The following is an 18915-nucleotide window of genomic DNA, read 5'->3' as shown; positions in this document are numbered from 1 at the left end:
TGATATGGAAATCTACTATTAATTCATCGACGATCTGATATTGTGCTTCAAGTACAATAATGCATCATATATATCTACCACTAGCCTCCTACCTACTTAGCTTGTAATTACATTGGCACCCACTACTGATCATTTCTGATCCCATTTTACCCTAGAGACTTGACACCTAGAAAATTCTGATCACTAAAAAGGCCGAGCCCCAAACCCCAAAAGTATGCATTTCCCTTTCTTTTTCGGACACAGAAAAAAGCACTTACAATATTTCAAGAACATATTACAAAAGAGTTCATTAGACCATTTCCTTTTTTGTGCACAAAAAGGGAACAATCTAACTAGCTAGAATATTATATTTATCGATATAGATATATAGAATAATATAAGACAAAGAGGAATATTATACCCCAAATGACTGCTACTGCATTTTTGATTAATTTTACTTTAATTTCTTCCCTCTGGACTAACTTGTAGTTGTAGAAGCAGCAGAACTTGTGATCATGGCCGTACTCATGCTTGACTTTGGATTGTTATTGTTGGGCCTCTTCCTCTTCTTCTCATAACTAACCCCTCTTGCCTTTGCCTGGAAATCACGAACTTCACGCAAGTAGAGCCTCACAACTCTGGCTCCAAAGGGATTGCCCTCAGGCTTCCCCCCGTGCTCATCATAGGCAGCTCGAAGGCGGCCAATGAGGGCATCCAGGCTGCCCCACGCCTGCCTCAGCGGACAGGGGCAGGGAGCAGGTGGGTTTGGGAGGCCAAAGAACGGGCAGTTGTGGATGTGGATCTTGGTTTTGCCAAACTGGTCGAGGTACCGGAGGAACTCCAGTACGTGGGCTCCGCTGCACATCGGGAGCGACAGAGGCGGCCTGTGGTTCCGGAGGTACTGGCAGAAGGTGTTCCAGTCCCGCCGCTTTTGGTTTTCATAGCGACTGGGAGTGGTGGGAGGAGTGGTGGGGGTTGTGGATATTGCTGAGGACGGTGGTGGAGAGATCATGGCCCTGGTATTGGTGATTATAGGGCTTTCAAAGGTGATGCTGGGGCTGTTGGAAATAGGGTTTGAAACTAAATCCATTGGTGAATGAAAGGTGAGATTTGTAGGGTTTCTCTCTGGATCTTGATCTTTCTCACTCTAGGGTTTCTCTCTCTCTACCTCTCTCTCTCTCTCTCTCTCTCTCTCTCTCTCTTTAGTATTGTCTAGCTAGATCCTTGTGAATGAGGTTATGAGTGAGAGTATGAGTAGGTAGTGCTTCTAGAGAGAGAAAGAGGTTTTGCTTCTTTGGATGAGTAGAGAGAGAGTGACTTCAGCTGAGGTATGAAATTAGTGCAAATGAGGAAGATATATACCCAAAAAAAAATGCTAGATTTTGCTTGGATTCCTTAAATATAATCTGTCAGACTGAGAGAGATGGGAAATAATCTTGGAAGAAAAGATGGTTGGGGGAGATGTTTGGAACTTAATTAAACTTAGATTTTGGGGATCAATAGAGAAGAATCTACTTCATCATGACTACTATCTTTTTGGGGAAAACTTAGTTTGAATAACAGTCAGAGTACTGCTGCAAGAAGATGAATGATTTCAACAAGGAACAACTTCAGAGATCGTCACCTCCCTTAATTTCCATAAAATATTTTGCGAGAAAGCGAAAAACCAGCTGAGAGTACTCACCCATTAATGGAGTTAGAGAGAGAGAGAGAGATTTGAAGTACTAACCAAGATTTCAAGATCTCAAGACTTGAAGAGTGATGAATGATGAAGTGAACTAAGGGAAGAGAGGAGAGGGGTTGCAGAGTCTGTGTTCTTGAGGAATAAGAGTTGAAATAAAGTTAGCAGGAACAAGTAAAGTTAACAGGAAGTGTCTTCCCTTAATAGGACAAGTTAGGCAGTGGGCAGTAACTTGATGGTGACCATTGGCTTACGGACATTTATACGAACACCAACACCCCCTCCCTTAAGCGCGTACATGCAATCACACAGCCATCCCACTAATTTTTTTTATTTAAATCAACATGGTCAGGAGAATTCTTTTCAGATGTTTTTTGTGAAAATTTTGAAAATTCCTAAATAATATTTGTTTATCAAATATTATGCAATTAAAATTTATTTTAAATATTTTTATTTAAAATTAAATATAAATAATACTTGATGAAAATTAATTATACGATATACGATGAACCAACATGATTTGAAAATCTCCAGAATTTTCACAAAATTAATCTTGAGAGGATCCTCATTCGGACTAATGAAGGTTGCTTTTCTGTTTGTACGGATTGAATGAGGAAATGCTTGATAGCAAAGTTACATAGCTACAGATTGATCAGTCACGGACCATATATAATATATGCAGGAAACTTCTAAGCAATTACATTTTTACAATCTCAAGTTAATTAAAACAGTGTCTTTTTCTTTTGCACAAGTTTGAAATTGAATAACCCTTTTCATAGTGTAATTATGTTATTTTTTATCGCTAGAATTGAAGGGAAGAAAAAACCTCCCCGAAGTATGGTGCATTACAATTACTATTATTAGGTTTAGTAAGTTCTAAAATAGAGATTCTTGTTATTTTAATCCAGTGTTTTATCTTCTCACTCATTTTTTAATAAAATTTTAATTAAAAGTTTACTCATCTGTAAAACAACCAATAAAAACTTTAAAAGATATATAATATAATAATAACAAGTTGGACGCGAAAATGTAATAGGTCTCCTAGACTTGCAATGGTTGTGAGAGGAATTGACAATATGTAAGCTGAATTTGCCAAATAATAAAAAAAAAAGGATAAGGATAGAAGGATATTTGAAACGAAAAAATACAAATGCCGTGTCAAATTAAAGGGTAAGAAGCTAGCAACTGATGATGATTGAATATTGATGGTAGTTATTAGAGTACATAATCACACAGCAACAGAGCATTTGGAGGGTCATTCATTTGCTGATTGATTATTTATTGTCATATGAGACTTCGTTGTTAAGAAAATAGCGTTTCAACTTTTTTGAAATACAGATATTAAAAGTTATTTTAGGAACAATAATGGATGAGAAAATAATCATTTCAATTTTTTAATTTTTATAGCGGATGAAATTATAATGTGAGTAAAAAAATAGAACATTGGAGATGGATCTAGCAGCTTTCTTATAGATCAAATGTGCAAAGTTCAACTGAATTTATTTTTCCTTGCCATCTAACTTTTTCAATGATTTATCCACATTGAAGACACAAAAAAAAAAAAAAAGAATATTACTTAGCCTAAATCTTTGCCATCCAAAGGTAATCATAATTAATCTTACGCAAAAGGGCAAAGTGGCAAAAAGTCGTCAAGAAAATTGTGGCACTGGAAAAGATGGAGAGCAAGTGCTGCATACAAATTCCCACTGTAATCAAACGATCAAGAAAGCAACAAATCAACGAGGAACCTTCATAGCAAATTCCTCGTATAGCCTCATCCAAAATCTCATGGTTCATGTCCCTTTAGAATTGACTCTTTAGCTGTCGCATGCATGCAAATTAGCAGAAAGCAACGAATGCTTATGCTTTTAGCAAGCAAACAAACAAAATTGTTTTGCTAATCCTTTTCTAGCGCATAATGTGTGTCAAGATTAGTATGCTTTAAGACTTGTTTGGAATTGGTTTTAAAATGATTGGTGCTTCTTGCATGAAGTAATAAAGTGTTTTTCTAAAATTCATTTGTCATTTTACTAAAGTTTGGTTTCAAGAATATTTTCATTAAAAACACTTTCAACTATTTTAAAAATACTTTCAAACAAACTCACTGACATGTCCAAAGCAACAATATAGCTAGTTCATTACTTTCTTTTCTTTAGGGTAATAATTATTCCATGGCATTTATGGCTTGAAGCTTGCTTCTTGACAGTAGACTTGTTTTTCTTTACTACGGTACTTAATTAGTGATGTTATATACTGATTACAAATTTACAATAACAGTTTTCTACCAAGTAATTGCATCATATACAAGTTGGTGGTAACGCGAAAAACCAGAAGAGATAGATAGACGAGCAAGACAGTGGGCTACACCGTTGGTTTGGCGGCGAACGTAGGTGCATGTATAAGACTTCAGAAAAGATTTGACAAGTAGGTTCCCACGGACTGGAATTGAAAGAGACGCAACTTGAAGAACATGGCAAAGAGCTTGAGTTGAAACAAAAGCAATCTGGTTTAAGGGTTGAGTAACACAAAAAAAACATTTGGATTCACAAGAGAAGTTACAAGACTGTTTCCATGGACTTCAAATGAAAGGATGGCAACTTGAAGAACAGGCCAAAGAGCTCGAGTTGAAACAAAAATAATTTTGATTCAATGGTTCAAGAAAGCCAGAAGCATTTGATTTCGCAACAGACGTCGTTACATGAATGCTTCCATGGACTTGAAGTGAAACAGAGGCAACTCAAAGAACAGGTCAAAGAGTTTGAGTCAAATCAAAATGTTTTTGTTTCGATAATGCAACTACACCAACGACATTTGGATTCCAAAATGAAAATGGTTGCAAGAACATTCCCATGGACTCCAAATCAAAGGGAGGCAATTTGAAGAACAATGCAATTAGTTTTGTTTATGTTATATATGCTTCTCTATCACTGTCAGTGAGGACTGTGGAGTCTATTGTTTTTATGATTTGAGTGTCTGTTGTGTGATATTTCAAGGAGGTTCGAGGACCAATGAGATTTGGATAGACACATGAAGGTGCACAAAGGAAAAGGGAAAAAAATTCAAAGGAGAAAAAGTTTGCAAAAGCAGACAATTAGGGTATGTAATTGTCATATAATCTGATCGTTTTTATTGTCTTTTTAATGTATAATTTCTATTTTAATTGAGGACCAATATGATAGTGGTATCAATTTTTTCTTAACGTACATGCCTTCTTGTTTCTTCTTCCTTACCTTAAATATTAGTACAACATAAAAGCAATTTATCCTAAAATCATAAATGAAAGCACTTCAATTTATTATCGCTCCTTCACTCCTTGTTGCCCCAAACTTCGGTGTTCAAATCCACTTCCAACGTGAACCACGAGCTAGTAGTTCAGTGGTAAATAGCGAATTACAAGATTTTCTTAAAACTAAAAATTGGAGGTCTTGAGTTCGAAACCCACTGCTGGTATGGAAGCCAGACTTGTGGCCACGGAAGGCTAAAATGCTTATGTAAGTCTTCCCGGCCCCTGGAAATGGTGAATAACTGTGACTTGTCATCATTTGTCTTCCCTTAAAATAAATAAATCCACTTCCAACATGTAGAAACATGCAGCCCTTGGATAAGATCCACTTATGAAATGTGTTGCACTTCTTGTGCACCTTAGAGCAATTTCGCCCCTAAAAAAATGCGCCAGCACCCAGTCTATTTAATCCACTTAGTGAACAGTGATAGACCCTAATAAACAGTAATAGCCAAAAACATTTCCACCTCTAACAAAAAATAGCCTAGTCCATTTTATTAAAATATTATTATTATTTATTATAACAAAAAATAATTTTACTTTTAATTTATGACTTTATAAAAAATAAAATATTATTATTATTATTAAAATATTTTTATTTTCTCATTCCCACCGCCCCTGCACTTCCCTTCTCGTCCATCTGCACTTCCCTTCCATTCCCACGCCAAATCCACACCCCTTTCGTTCTCATCTTCCACACCTCTTCCTCATCCCCACCACTGTCCACCCCTGCACTTCCCTTCCACTTCTTTCTCAACTTCACCGCCTCTCTCCCTCATTGACACGCCACTTCCTTCTTTTGCCATGCATGCTCTCTCAACTACCACCGCTTCCTCCTTCTTCCTCTAACTCTAAAAGAGCAATGAAACCCCAAACTCACCGTCTATCCACATGTCACCATCACCCTACCAAACCCATCACCGGATTCTACGCCCCTGCCTAAGCGAACACCTCGCCGACCTCGACTCCGCCGTCATCGCCAATCACCATGAACCCCCGACCCAAAACCCCTATTCCAGATAAGCAAGTCATGTTCTGGAATGAGACAGGAATTCGTCAGGCAACGCCCTTGACCGGACCTGGCACGGAAAAAAAAAAAAAAAAAAAAAAGATGGCTGATGTCACGCTGGGGTCAGATGGGCTGGTCCCAATGTCTGTCAATTTTGGGCTGGCCTGGAGACCAGCTTGGGCTGGGTGCCTGCTAATCTGCTGGGCTGGAGAGGCTTCCCTAGGTGATGGGCCATTTTTTTGGCTGGGTGCCGGCCTATCCTACCCCCGGTGGAACTGCTCTTAGTGACTTAAATGCCGGAGATAAAATAAAGAAAATTGTGGTCAACGACGAGTTGATAGATGAATGGGTGGTTGGGAGTGACGCCTGAGAGGAGAAAGGAAATGGAGATGGTCGAGAAGGAGTGAGTCAAAGATGCGTGCCTCCAAGTCATGATGACGCTAGAGAGGTTCAAGAGGGAGGAGTGTGGCGGTGAATGGTGATGTCGGAGAGAGCTTCGAAGGTCCAGAGTCTAAGGTACTAAAGTCATCTCCAACCGATCCGACCAGAGGGCCGAAACTAGCCCGAAATGACACGAAAATCGTCTTTAACCAAAGACTAGACCAAAGGGGCCCTACCAGGCCAAAAATACCAAATCAGGCCAACTGGCTGGCCCAATCCAACCAACCAGCCCCGGGCGGGCCCAATGTTTGAACTACAACAACTAGCTAACGTCAATGTGACGCCAGCTAGCTAACGTCAGCGTGACGCCAGGTAGTAGTTGGATTTGATTTTATTTTTTTTTTTTTTTTTGACAAATTTTTTTAAAATAAAAAATAAAAAATTCTATTTTTTTTCTTATAACTACCTAAGCCATTAAATAACCTCAAACTTAAACAATATTAAACAACATGAGACTTAAACAACATTTAACAACATTAAAAAAATACATTTAACAATATAAAACTTAAACGCCTAAAGATGTGCAACAAGATCCTGTTGTAGGTACTTGTTTGTGGCCTACGAATGTATCATCCTATGATGTCTCATGTACTCATTTAAAGAGATATTACCGGTTCTTGGATTTAAAGGTAAATTAGGCTCATCATATATTTTTGCACGAGCCCTCCTTGACCTATTTAGATCTTCTTGGTCGTCATCAGATTGTCCATCAATATAGCCATCTTGCTCATCCTCCACAATCATGTTGTGTAATATGATGCACGACATCATGATGGAGTTCAATTTTTCTTGACTAAAATTCCCACAACCAAATACAACTCGACACGTGGTACTCGAAATCCTATCCGAAAAATTATTGAGATTTCTTATCGACATGAAATCTGCAAATTTACTCACATATCGACACGTGACACTCGAAATCGGAGACGTAAAATTATTGAGATTCTATATCGACAAGAAATCTACAAAGTTACTCACATATCGACACATGACACTCGAAATTCGAGATGTAAAATTATTGAGATTCCATCTCAAAAAATTATTAGGTAGTTTAATTTAAGTAACCATATTAATTCAATTAAAATAATAAATTATGTTTGGCCTATAGCCCTTTGGCCCCCTTGGTTGGAGATGATTTTTTGTCATATGGTTATGTCTGGCCTATGGCCCTTTGGCCTCTCGGTTGGAGATGGTAAGGAATATGGCCTGACACTGTTTATTAAAATATTAATTTCTTGGAGGGCTACAAGGCTAAAAGGAGCTCTCTAGCCCTCCTTTGGTTGGAGATAGCCTAAGGTATCCATGAGGAAGTGAGGTAAGAGAGAGAACTGAGTTTTAAACGAACGGTTGAGATTGAATCTCAACCAAATTCAATGGCTATTATTAATTCAACTATATATAAAATTTAATCAAAATATTTATCAGTTTGGTATGGGATTACCGGGATATGGTACTGATTCCCATACCAAATTTTTAGTGTTTTTCGGTTTACCAAACTTCAGTATAGTTTGGTTTCGAAATTTATCAGTTCAGGTTCGGGTTTTTGGGTTTTTTTTCCAGCCCTAAATCTGATTAGGAATAATTTTTCAGGCGAGAAAATATTTTTTGGGTGTTAACTTCTAATGCTTTGCAAAGAGCAAGATCATTTTTTTTTTTAAATGACAACTGATGGCAAGCAACAATTATTCACTTCTTTCGAGGGTCAGGAAGACTCGTAGAGGCATTTCTCCTTTTGGTGACAAGTCTGGCTTCCACACTAACAGTAGGTTTCGAATATGAGACCTCTAGTTTTTAATTTTAAGAAAATTTCGTAATCCGTCTTTTATCACTAAACCACTAGCTCGTGGTTGCAAAGAGTAGGATTTTGAAAGGCGACTTTTTGCAAGGTTGGGGATCTGATGAAACTTGGGGTTTGGGAGGGTGTGGCACGAAGGCAGCCATGTGGCAAGACGACCTCACGTAGGGCATGATTTTTACTTACTCTACTCCCCAGAACTGCTCATTCCAAAGTGTATGTTCATCCACTTTTGTGGTTGTCGTAATCGTCTTCGGAAAAGGATCCTCCTCGTATACTTTTCTTAGGAATTTTAGGAATTTCGTGATAGTGATCTTTTATTGTATATTATGCAGTTAAAAATTATTTTAAAATTTAAAATTTAAAATTTAAAAAATAATACCTAACAAAAACTGACCGTAAGATGTATAATAAACGATCACGATCACATAATCTTTAAGATCATTAAAAACAAAGATCTGACGAACATCTTTTCCATCGTCTTCCTCGTCGATGTCCGTTTGAGTGGTGGAGGCCATACTGGCATAGTGTATCGCAAAAAATAAAGAATCAATTGACAAATTGTGGGATAAGGCTAGCTAGTTGCATAGTGGGAGACTAATTATCATCAAACAGAAACAAATTGACCAATATTGCTTTGCTTGAAATCCAAACAAGCCCTAAAGTTAGTATCTAGTGTATAACTAAAAAGCAACACACATACGACATCACACCTTCCCTTGAACACTGATCGTATGAGAGGGGAAGAGGGAAAGGGGATAAGCTAGGGTTTCACATTTGGTGGTGAGAATCTGAGGGAGAGGGTTTCAAATCGGGTAGTGAGGGAGAGCGATGTGAAATAAATAGAGATCTCGTTTTTAAGGTGAAAAGATAAAAAAGCAATTTTATGAACGAGATTGGGATAAGAAAATCAATTCCAATAGTTGCAAAGAGTTGCAATCTTATCTCAATCAGAAATAATCGATCAGGACATAAACTAATAATGAAGTTATTCTATTGGAGGCAATATTCCTTTTGAAACATTAATATTCCCTTAAACTCCTAAATGAGTGCTCAAAAGCGATGGTGGAAAACCCGAAAATAGGGTCTCCCATGCTTTTAGGTCTACCAAATTTGCTTGTTTAATGAGATAATTACTACAAGACTGAGATTATCCACCACTTGATCGACGAATTTAACCGAAATTGAGACTTGAGACTTTAGATTGAGAGCAAGTGGATCATCAGAGTCCAAGAGACCATAGATACTTCAAAACGAAGAGATTCCAAGTTCTTCAGTCTCTCTTTTTTCAGTCAACAAGTATATAGTTCCTCAGTCTGATAAACAATTACATCGTAATAAGACCAGAAAACGATCTTAATTGTTCTTTCAGGTGAATCATATGGTCCAGAGTTCTGAAATCGAAAACGACATCCCGAATTCATGAACCACGATGCAGTTTCCGACAGACTAGCACATCTGTAATCTGCTCGCACCTGGTAATCCGATCCAACATTTTGATTCGCTAAAGCTCATCACCCAAGCCAGGCTGAGTCCGCCACGGAACGAGTTTAGATTTGTGCTGCTGCAGTTTCAGCTGAATTTACCTCTCCTTCAACAGAAACAGTCGTGGCAGTCTCTTTAGCAAAACCATCGTCCACCGCTGCCTGGACAGTGCCTTCAATTTCTGTCACGTTCTGCGGCATCTCAACTTTTTGATCCTTAGATACTTCAGGATCATTTACCTTCAGGTTTTCAGATGCATCCACATTGTCGGAAACATTATCTCCCTCAACAGTAGAAAGCATGTTATCAGGTAAGTTTATATCCTCCGCTAGCTTCGCATGAACCTTTTCGGCATCAATGTCCATATCACCTTCTGGGGCTCTTGAAGCCTGTTCTTGCACACCATCCATTTGCTGATTTGTTGCTTCACCATCAGATGCACCACCGGGAAAAGCATTTCCAAGCTCATCTGAGGCAGTTACAGGATCAGGATTTGCAGTTGTCTGCAGAACAGTCACATCTGCTGCAGCCTCAGGCAACTCCAGATCAGAATTCCTCACTGCAATTTCTTGTTTTTCTGCTTCTGCTCTGAGTTCATCCATGCGGTGCTGTACCCTTTCCACCTCGACTACAAGATCCCCATACTGCTTCTGTAGTTGCCGCTCAAGCTCCTTTTGGTTCTGAACTTCCTCCCAGATATTATTTATCCTGTGTGTTGCCGCTAATCTTTCTTGCTTCTGTAAAGCTTTAAAGCACTCAAGTTCTTTTGCAGCAGTGTCAATCTGCTTAAACGTTTCCTCAATTTTTGGCCAGAGACCCTCTTTAGCCCGCATCTGGAAAATAAAAAAAAAGTGCAATTAATTAACAATCTATAAATTTGGCCTAAAACAAAAAATGAAATGCAGCCATAGATTATTTTTGCCTCTTCTTTTTTGGGAAGTGACTGCAATTTTTCTCTTCTTGCACTCACCTTATATTTCTGGCCTTTGAATTGAATGAATCAGAGGAGAACCGATGGACAGAAATAAAGGGTGTGTGCACATGGAGAAAAAAGGTGTGCGGATATCATTTCCCTTTTCTTTTTAGGAATTCTAGATGGCGATGAATCTTATTCAATGCCAAAGGTTAAATATATGGAGTCCAATGTCCAGCATTATTTCTTTGAATAATTGTTTAAAGTACGAGTCTTTCGTAGATTAGGAGAGGTTATAATTTTATAATACAAGACTAATGCCTATGAACTTGCACAGTGCTGCAAAAATTTCTGTTAATTTATGGTTCTAAAATTTAGTAATATAAAGTCCCACTTTCACTCTCAAGGGGAACTAATGATGTTAGCTCAAGCTGGAATAAAAACCCAAGAAATCAGCATAACATGTTTGAAAAAAAGATGCGTCCAAAGCCCTTGCTCTAACATCACAAAATAAACGTTTCTATAACCACAAAATTCAGTAAGCATACCTCATAACCATATGTGCGGACTTTAACCTTGTTCTCAATGCTGGCTGCCTTCTGGATATCATCATCCATCTTCCTCTTCACATTCTCAAACTCATTCTGTAAAGCTGCAAGCTTCTCCATATTTCCAGCAACACTTGATAGACCATAAGCGCCACGAGTAGGGAAGTACATGAGATCGTTCAGGCAAGTTTTGTGTGCTTCAACAAATTCATCAAGGGATTCGTTTTCATGCCCCATTGCAACACGAAGAATTTCTGCATCTTCCTTTATCAATGAATCAGCCTGCATATAACATGGCAATCATAAAAAACATGGAGCTATATAATCATTAGTCATGCTCAAAGGTAGCCAATAAATCAAAATACATCAGTTCATACTGTATAGACAAACAGTGGGCAAATGAATTGAATTGGGAAGAAAAATCAGACATTAGTCATGCTCTCTCCCTCTCTCTCTCCCTCTCTCTCTCCCTCTCTCATAACACATCAGATATTTCTGCATAGAACAGGGAAGAAAAATCTTTTTATCATAAATATGAATTCATGTATTTTAACATATCAAAATATATCATCCTACCCATTGAAAACGTATTGCTTAAAAATGATGAGATGTTTGCCAACACAGATACACGAAAATGAAAAAACCATTCTCTATACTATATCATAAAAAATAAATTGAAGAAACAAAGGCAGTGCCACCGCACCAAGCATCTGTGTCCAGAATATAAAGGTGGATGCATATGAAAACAAGAAGACAAAAATGACCTAACGAAATCAGCAATTATAGAAAAGGAATAACACATAAGAGGAACTAAAAACATACATCTTTCAGTTCATCTTCTTCAAAATCTTCTATCGCAGGGACAGTACTAGGTCCATTGGCACTGCGCTTGGAACCTTTCTTTTTCCGTTTGTCTACTTTCTCAGTAAGCGGATACTTGGCATTATCATGCTCTAGTAGGCTAAGAAGTTCTGCTTTAACCATTTCATCAGCCTGCTCAATAGGAGTAGGAGGAACAAATGAACTCCTATCTCCATCTGCTTTTATCAAGGAATTTCTGATGAGTTCCAAAGAGGCAGCAGGCGGTCTAGGGAGCTCCCTCTGCAATACTTTTGATCTCTTCCTAAGTAATGCTTGCTGGCGCGCTTCTTCCTCAGCCCTTTCTCTAGCTAGCCTGTCAGACATGTCCTCTTCAATCTTCTCCTCAGGTTCTTCATTATCCTCTGGAGCTGGTTGTACGACAATTTGGTACTCATTCTTAGGCTGTGGTAAGCTTCCAAAACCAAACTGCAAGTTTCTTCGCTGCTCCAGTTTTGCACTATTAGGTGTATCTATTTCTTCATTGATACGAAGCTCATCCCTAATGGGAGTCCCCTTTGGGGTCATGCCAAAAGAATCCCTTGATGGCGTCATGCCAATTCTAGGCGTAAGACCCGTTCTTGGAGTAAGGCCAGCACCTCCAGGAGTTGCAGAAGGAGTAAGCATCATATTTGGCGTTTGAATTTCCTTTTTTCTAGGTGTCACCCCAGAAAAATCTGATGGGTGCAACTCTGGATTATCTCCTCCTAATAATGGTGTCTGAGACTCTCTCAACCTGGCCAAATTTTCTGCTTCCATCATTATAGCATCACCCTTACCAGTAGGTGTTCTTTGAGGCGTTCGTGAAGGTGTCATTCCCAGCCTTGGTGTCTGGGAATAATTTGCAAGAAGAGCTCGAGTTGCACCACTACCTTCAGTGAATTCTTCAGCTGCAAGATCATTAGCATAACCCATCTTTGCAATTTCCTCCAATTCATTGTCCGAAATTTGGGGTGCAGGAAGCATCAGTTTTGATCTCTTCCTAACTGTTTCCGGATCATTCATCTTGTTGGCTTGTAGTATAGCTGATGGAGCATCCTGTCTTTGAGCAATTTTGTTCTTAGCAATATCTTGCTTTCTCAACTGCGCTTCCACATCAATCCTTCTCCTCCCCTCGAGTTCCTCAATAGTCGTAGGGAAGTTAGGCTGCTCCACTGGTCTATCTTCATCAACAACATCATAAAAGCCTGGAGGAGGCTTTTTCTCAAAGGGAATTTCCGCATTGTAGTCTATTCCCTTCCTTTTCCTCTTTCGCTGCCTAGTATCAATGCCAGCCGCCTTTAATTCTCTCCTTTTCTGTAGCGAAGCAAGCCTTCTGGCCTCTTCAAGCTGTTTCTCCCTGGCTTTCCTTTTAGCCTTCTTTCCCCTAGTGTTTGCTAACCGAGCTCGCGCCTCTGAAAGCATCTCCTTCTCATCCTCGTCCATATCAACAGGATCAGGACGAGCGGGCTTCGACTCGGGATTTGGGTCAATCTCTCCAGGCCGCAACTTCCGTGGATCATCACCCGGTTCATAATTCTCATCCTTAACACAGGCTGCATCAAGCAGTTTCTCATACCGCTCGAGGCACTGCGACGGAGTACGACCAACAATCGGGGCAATGGTTCTCCATTGTGTAGGCATGAGCTTAGCAAGATGTAGAAGCTTCTCATCCTCTTCTCTAGTCCACTCAGTCTGCAAGAATTGGGATTATTGAATCAGCATTACAAATTCACCTAACTAAAATCCCAGCTAAAAACTTCCTAGAACATCAAAATTTCATAACTTTCTCCCACCTCAGTGCAAATCAAATATTTGAACCACCGAGACGAATGCGAGTATAACCAAACATTATAAACCCTAATCCAAATCGGTTTCCACAATCAACACACAAAACCTAAAACCTCAAGTTGCAATCTTTCACCATCTAACATCCAAAACAGAACATAAATCACAATAATGCATAAAAATTATCAGAAAATAAAGCAAAAGATTACCTTTTTGATGGAGGGGTCGAGCCACTCGTACCATCTCGCCTTACACTGCTTAGCCGATTTGCGAACCAAGAGCGACGAGATTCGAGCCCACTGGTTCTTCCCATACTTCATGACCGCCGCCTTGAGGATCTCATCCTCCGTGTTCTTCCACACGCCTCCTTTGATCATAATCCTCATCTTGCCCTACTTTTCTTCGATTCAAACCCTAATAATTGACGATTGGTACCAAAACCCTAGGGTTTTTCGACTGGGACGCAACGGAGAAGATAATGGGAGAATCCCCCGGGGGTTTAAGAATCGGTGACTTCTCGATTTGATAAAACCCTATCGCGCCGGCACATCTCTCTCTCTCTCTCTCTCCCCCCCTCCCTCCTCCCTCTCAGTGTGATATTTCAGCTCTATAATTTGAGGAGAGTGGATAAAAACGGGAGATCTGCAAAAAAATAAAAAATAAAAAAATAGCAATCGTTTTGGAGGAGGGACGGGGAATTACAATTAAGAAATAGCAAGTGGAGGAAATAGGAATTTAAGGGCTTGATATATGAACCAGCCCAAACTATTTGATCTTGGATGGTAGTACATTTTGAGAAGAAAAAAACTTACAAGCAAGAGTTCCCGTTCTCATTCAATAACAACTTGACAAATGTCTAAGTTGTTAGTTCAAGTTTTGATTTTTCAATTATTTTTGCACACTTGTCAAGTTGTTGGATGAGAGCAGAAACTCATGCTTGTTTCTAAGCAGCCAAACTTTGTTCTTTTGAGAATGTTATTAATTAAACAGTTAAAAGATTTATGATTTTATAGATTTCTTAAGAATGAACATGAAAGTAAAAAATTGTAATCATCGCGTAACATTGTAGTATGAGAAGATAAGTTGAAAATGTAAACGAAAAAACCCAACTATGAAAGCTGATAGCATCTCTCGACCGTATAAAAGAGACATGATGATTATTTTAGGATGATGTTATACACACACTTCTTTTTATCTTCCATACACTCGTCTCAATTTGTAGTCTTCAAATCGAATGAATTGAAGATGATCAAATGACATAAATTAACACAGAACATGTGAAAAGTAAAGTAAGATATCTGGATAGCACCATCCATCATTTTATACCTTCTTTGCCCATTCCAAGAAGGTTTTTCTTTAGTTATATGTAAACATGGAGAAATTTTTAGGGTACGGGCACTTGTACTAGGTGGTGTTCCTACCACTGAGAATTTGATACTTAGATATTCTTTTCTTTTTTTTTAATTAATTAAATTTAGGTGTTAAATTATCATAAGTGGGGAACACCACCTCGCACAAGTGTCAGGAACACTTAAAATTTTCTCATAAACATGGAAGCTAGAGAATAGACAATGAACAGCATAACAAGGCTCAAACTGAAAATCCTAAACAATATGAGATATAAAACGAATTAATCCAAGTAGATAGGCAATCACATTATCACGACAACATAAATTATTAACACCACGTAGCAGTGATAGTAAAGGACCTCTCTGTCCATTGCACTGAAGGAGAGGTTATCTTCTTGGTCCCTCTGATCTTTATTGTATATTGAATTCTCGTTCACATATTTGTCACAATGCTAACCATTTAACTCAAACCTTTCAATCTCCATCATGCAGTACAAAATTTTCAAGGCTCTCCTGCTTTCATAAAGAGGTCGTACCAGAAATCCGTGTCTTCAATATTGGTCTTGCAACCATCATCTTACGGGATCGGGTATGCGGGGTTGGAATAAAAAGGAGGCTGCATTAACCCTGAAAAGTACTTTTTGGCAACAGGTGCTTCTGTTGATCATGATTATCATCAAGTCTAAAAAAGGTTCTTGATTCTTATTGCGGTGGGAAAATTGCAGCATATTGGCTGGGACATTGACGTTCGAATCTCTTCTTTTCAACCGAGAGTTCCAGTAATTCTTTATAACATAATCTGTCCGGCCTGGAAATCTTGACGCGATGGCAGACCAGACAGTAATTAACAACATTAGTTAATTAATTTATTAATTGATTTATTGACACTTAATCATAAAGCATTCTCAGCAAATATATATATACACATATATACATATATACATACATACATATATATATATATGAGCTCATCCATCTCAAAGTATGTAGCAAGCAAATTAAGTATACGTAATATTAAATGAATTCTGGTATGGTGATCAGTTAACTAGTCCATGCATGCACAAAGTGATTTGTGCGAGTGTAAGAGAGAGTAAAGAATTTGAAGCTTTAGAAAGGCCAATTAAAATGAAATGTGTGAGGCAGTTCTGTCCTAATTAGGTAGAGCTCGAATTCATGAGCAGTAGCCTGAGACTGGATTGATTCTTGTCTCTTGACTATTATCGTGGTATTCTAAATTACTAATACGAGGTCATGTATAAGCAAGGATGAAGCGCTTTGAGGGTAGGCTTGGTCTGTAGCCCATGTGAGATTTAGAAAATGAAATAATTAGTAGTAGTTGTAATGATTTAACCCAACTCAGCCCACCCGAGTAAGTGCTGAGAAGCTTCATTGCTGTGCGTGATTCACCTTTGGGATATGTGATTCAGGATTCTACTAGGTTGTTTATGTTGAAGTTCTCGTGATTCACTTAACATGTAAAGACTTCTCCGCCTAAAGGAAAGATTTTCTTGATCTCTTCTTTATTGTATATTGAAGTTCCTGTTCATGAGAAATTTTTCATTGTGACTGAAATACGAGTGGTATACCATGTGTTTTTATATAAGTGGTGATAAATTTTATTTTTTAAGTTATTAACTTTTTAATACACATATCCCACCATTTGTATAATGACACGTGATGTACCATCCCGTGTTCCGATTACACTGAAAAATCTCCCCTCGTTCATATATGTTACAATGTTAACCAATTAACGCAACCTCTCAAAATTGAAAACAAGAATTCAAACTCTTCTGCATGCCCTACTCTAATTGTGCTACATCTCCATCATGCAGTACTACTCTGGAGCCTCTCCTGCTTTCATAAAAAGGTTGTACCAAAAATCTATGTCCTCAATACTGGTCTTGGAACCATCATTGTTCGGGATTGGTACGGCATGGTTGGAAGAGGAAGGAGGCTCATGAATTAACCCTGGAACTGGAAAAGTACTTTTTGACGAGAAGTGCTTCTGCTGATGATAATCATCAAGTCTAAAATACGTTCTTGATCTCTTCTTCAAGTGCGAGTGCCAGAAGTTCTTTATTTCGTTGTCTGTCCGGCCTGGCAAGCTCGACGCAATGGCAGACCATCTGGAGACAGTAATATAACAACATCAATCAATTAATTTTTTGGTCATATTTAAGCATATAAATCAATCATTTTCGTTCAGCAAAGTATATATTTACATTTATAGGAGACTTAGGAGTTCTTCCATCTCAGTACATATAGCCAGCAAATTAATCATACGTCCTATTTTGTGAATCCTAGTACGATGATCAGTTAACTAGTCCATGCATACACAAAGAAATTTGTGTGTGTGTGTGTGTGTGTGAGAGAGAGAGAGAGAGAGAGAGAGAAAGAGAGAGAGAGAGAGAGAGAGAGAGAGAGAGAATGATGAGGATGAGCAGCTGAGAGCTAAAGTAGCCTTGATTTTTAAGTTAACTTCCCAACTTAGCCTAATACACTGAATTTGGAGAAGACTTATATGGAACGAATTCACTATTATCATAGCATCCCGGCCCACACTATTTATAAGTTTTCTAAAATAAGGCAAGATAGTGATGAACCCGTTCCATAGAAGTCTCTCTTCTAAACTGAAGTAGGTAGGCTAGCTACAGGAAAATAAATTGGACAACATATAATATATAGGGCTTTGATGAATAGGTTGTGATGAGTAATTAGTTGACTTGAAGTAGGAAACAGAAAATAGTAAACCAGAGAAGATCAGTTCCTATTTCCAAGAAGTTTATGCAGGTTGAGTATAGTTTCTTCTTCTTCCCTGCTAAAGTTCCCCCGTTTAATGCCCGGCCGCAAGTAGTTAAACCACCGAAGCCTGCAACTCTTTCCACACCTCAATAGACCTATAAAGCAAATAATTAATTAGATACTATAATATATGCATAACAAAGTTCATAGTCTATATGTACGATCCCCAATTCTTAGCAGGGATATGATCTCGTTTCGCTGTATTTGACTCACCAGCTTGTTTTGGAAGCGCTCTCCAATTCGCATGTCCATACTGTTGGATGTAAGAAATCAATATCTCATCTTCTTCATGCGTCCACGGTCCCTTCTTCATTCCCATCTTCTCACAACAAGGTGAAGGAGCTGGAGCCCTCACCATTTTTCTCCCCAAGTTAACTAGGTAACTAACTCGGACATGCACTACCCTCCCTCTCTCTCTCTCTCTATTTATCTCTCTCTCTCTCTCTCTCTCTCTCTCTCTCTCTCTCTAGATGCGCATGGGCAATGGATCGTTGATCACTAAGGGGATGCACTATTGGGGAGTACTTCAAACCCTAACTTTTATGGTTGAACAAAAGCAGATAAAGAATCCATTTCAGACGTGCTTTTGTTCGGCTCAGAAGAACACTTTTGGTGCCGAATGGTCAAATATAACATGCGCCACTAGAGAAATAGAGAGCTACCAAATTGATATCAAATACATATTATTCCAAGCCGCCCTGCTATAAAAAACTATGTCTAATTGTCTGTTGGAGAGAAAAACATGCATGTTTTTTATGCAATATGCATTGTACATTTCATACATAATTATAGTAAAACCTAAGTACTCTAATTAGATTCATTACTCTATTATCTAGCGAGTATTAATACATAAGAACTATTGCCAATGTCTTTATATTAACCGCATGCATTTTGTATATATGCCACTAAAGTTCAAGGAAATTTTTTATAGGATGGCAATAAGGCCTGTGATGTTTTATGACACGAAATTTTGGGAGGTCAAGCATCAATACGTGCAAAAAATGA

At 38.5% G+C, this 18915-nt stretch overlaps 3 protein-coding genes across 3 annotated transcripts; all 3 read right to left on the bottom strand.

Moving 5' to 3' along the window:
* LOC125473865 (protein LIGHT-DEPENDENT SHORT HYPOCOTYLS 1-like) lies at positions 1-1629 on the bottom strand. Its single transcript, XM_048577224.1, has one exon. The coding sequence runs from the start codon at positions 1067-1069 to the stop codon at positions 458-460; it is 612 nt and encodes a 203-aa protein (XP_048433181.1). The 5' UTR covers positions 1070-1629; the 3' UTR covers positions 1-457.
* Positions 1630-9392: 7763 nt separating this feature from the next.
* LOC125473864 (cell division cycle 5-like protein) lies at positions 9393-14253 on the bottom strand. Its single transcript, XM_048577223.1, has 4 exons — positions 13969-14253; positions 11957-13666; positions 11135-11416; positions 9393-10506 (listed from the first exon to the last, which is right to left on the bottom strand). The coding sequence occupies exons 1-4, from the start codon at positions 14143-14145 to the stop codon at positions 9739-9741; spliced, it is 2937 nt and encodes a 978-aa protein (XP_048433180.1). The 5' UTR covers positions 14146-14253; the 3' UTR covers positions 9393-9738.
* Positions 14254-16700: 2447 nt separating this feature from the next.
* Positions 16701-18473, bottom strand: LOC125472120 (transcription factor MYB4-like). Its single transcript, XM_048573193.1, has 3 exons — positions 18124-18473; positions 17876-18005; positions 16701-17234 (listed from the first exon to the last, which is right to left on the bottom strand). The coding sequence occupies exons 1-3, from the start codon at positions 18266-18268 to the stop codon at positions 16943-16945; spliced, it is 567 nt and encodes a 188-aa protein (XP_048429150.1). The 5' UTR covers positions 18269-18473; the 3' UTR covers positions 16701-16942.
* Positions 18474-18915: the final 442 nt, after the last annotated feature.

The sequence above is a fragment of a genome, unplaced genomic scaffold (assembly GCF_019419815.1).
Source record: "Pyrus x bretschneideri cultivar Hongxiangsu unplaced genomic scaffold, Pyrus_bretschneideri_v1 Contig11, whole genome shotgun sequence".
Taxonomy (NCBI): domain Eukaryota; kingdom Viridiplantae; phylum Streptophyta; class Magnoliopsida; order Rosales; family Rosaceae; genus Pyrus; species Pyrus x bretschneideri.
This window is presented reverse-complemented; position numbering and strand designations above follow the sequence as displayed.

Bases quoted from the DNA above. Each gene is read 5' to 3' on its own strand.
- LOC125472120 (XM_048573193.1), bottom strand. From the start codon at position 18,268: ATGGTGAGGGCTCCAGCTCCTTCACCTTGTTGTGAGAAGATGGGAATG. The intron at 18,006-18,123 runs GTGAGTCAAATA...TTTGCTTTATAG, and splicing joins AGCGCTTCCAAAACAAGCTG to GTCTATTGAGGTGTGGAAAG. The intron at 17,235-17,875 runs GAACTGATCTTC...TACTGTCTCCAG, and splicing joins CATAAACTTCTTGGAAATAG to ATGGTCTGCCATTGCGTCGA.
- LOC125473865 (XM_048577224.1), bottom strand. From the start codon at position 1,069: ATGGATTTAGTTTCAAACCCTATTTCCAACAGCCCCAGCATCACCTTT.
- LOC125473864 (XM_048577223.1), bottom strand. From the start codon at position 14,145: ATGAGGATTATGATCAAAGGAGGCGTGTGGAAGAACACGGAGGATGAG. The intron at 13,667-13,968 runs GTAATCTTTTGC...CAATTCTTGCAG, and splicing joins TCGACCCCTCCATCAAAAAG to ACTGAGTGGACTAGAGAAGA. The intron at 11,417-11,956 runs GTATGTTTTTAG...TGTTATATGCAG, and splicing joins AAGAAGATGAACTGAAAGAT to GCTGATTCATTGATAAAGGA.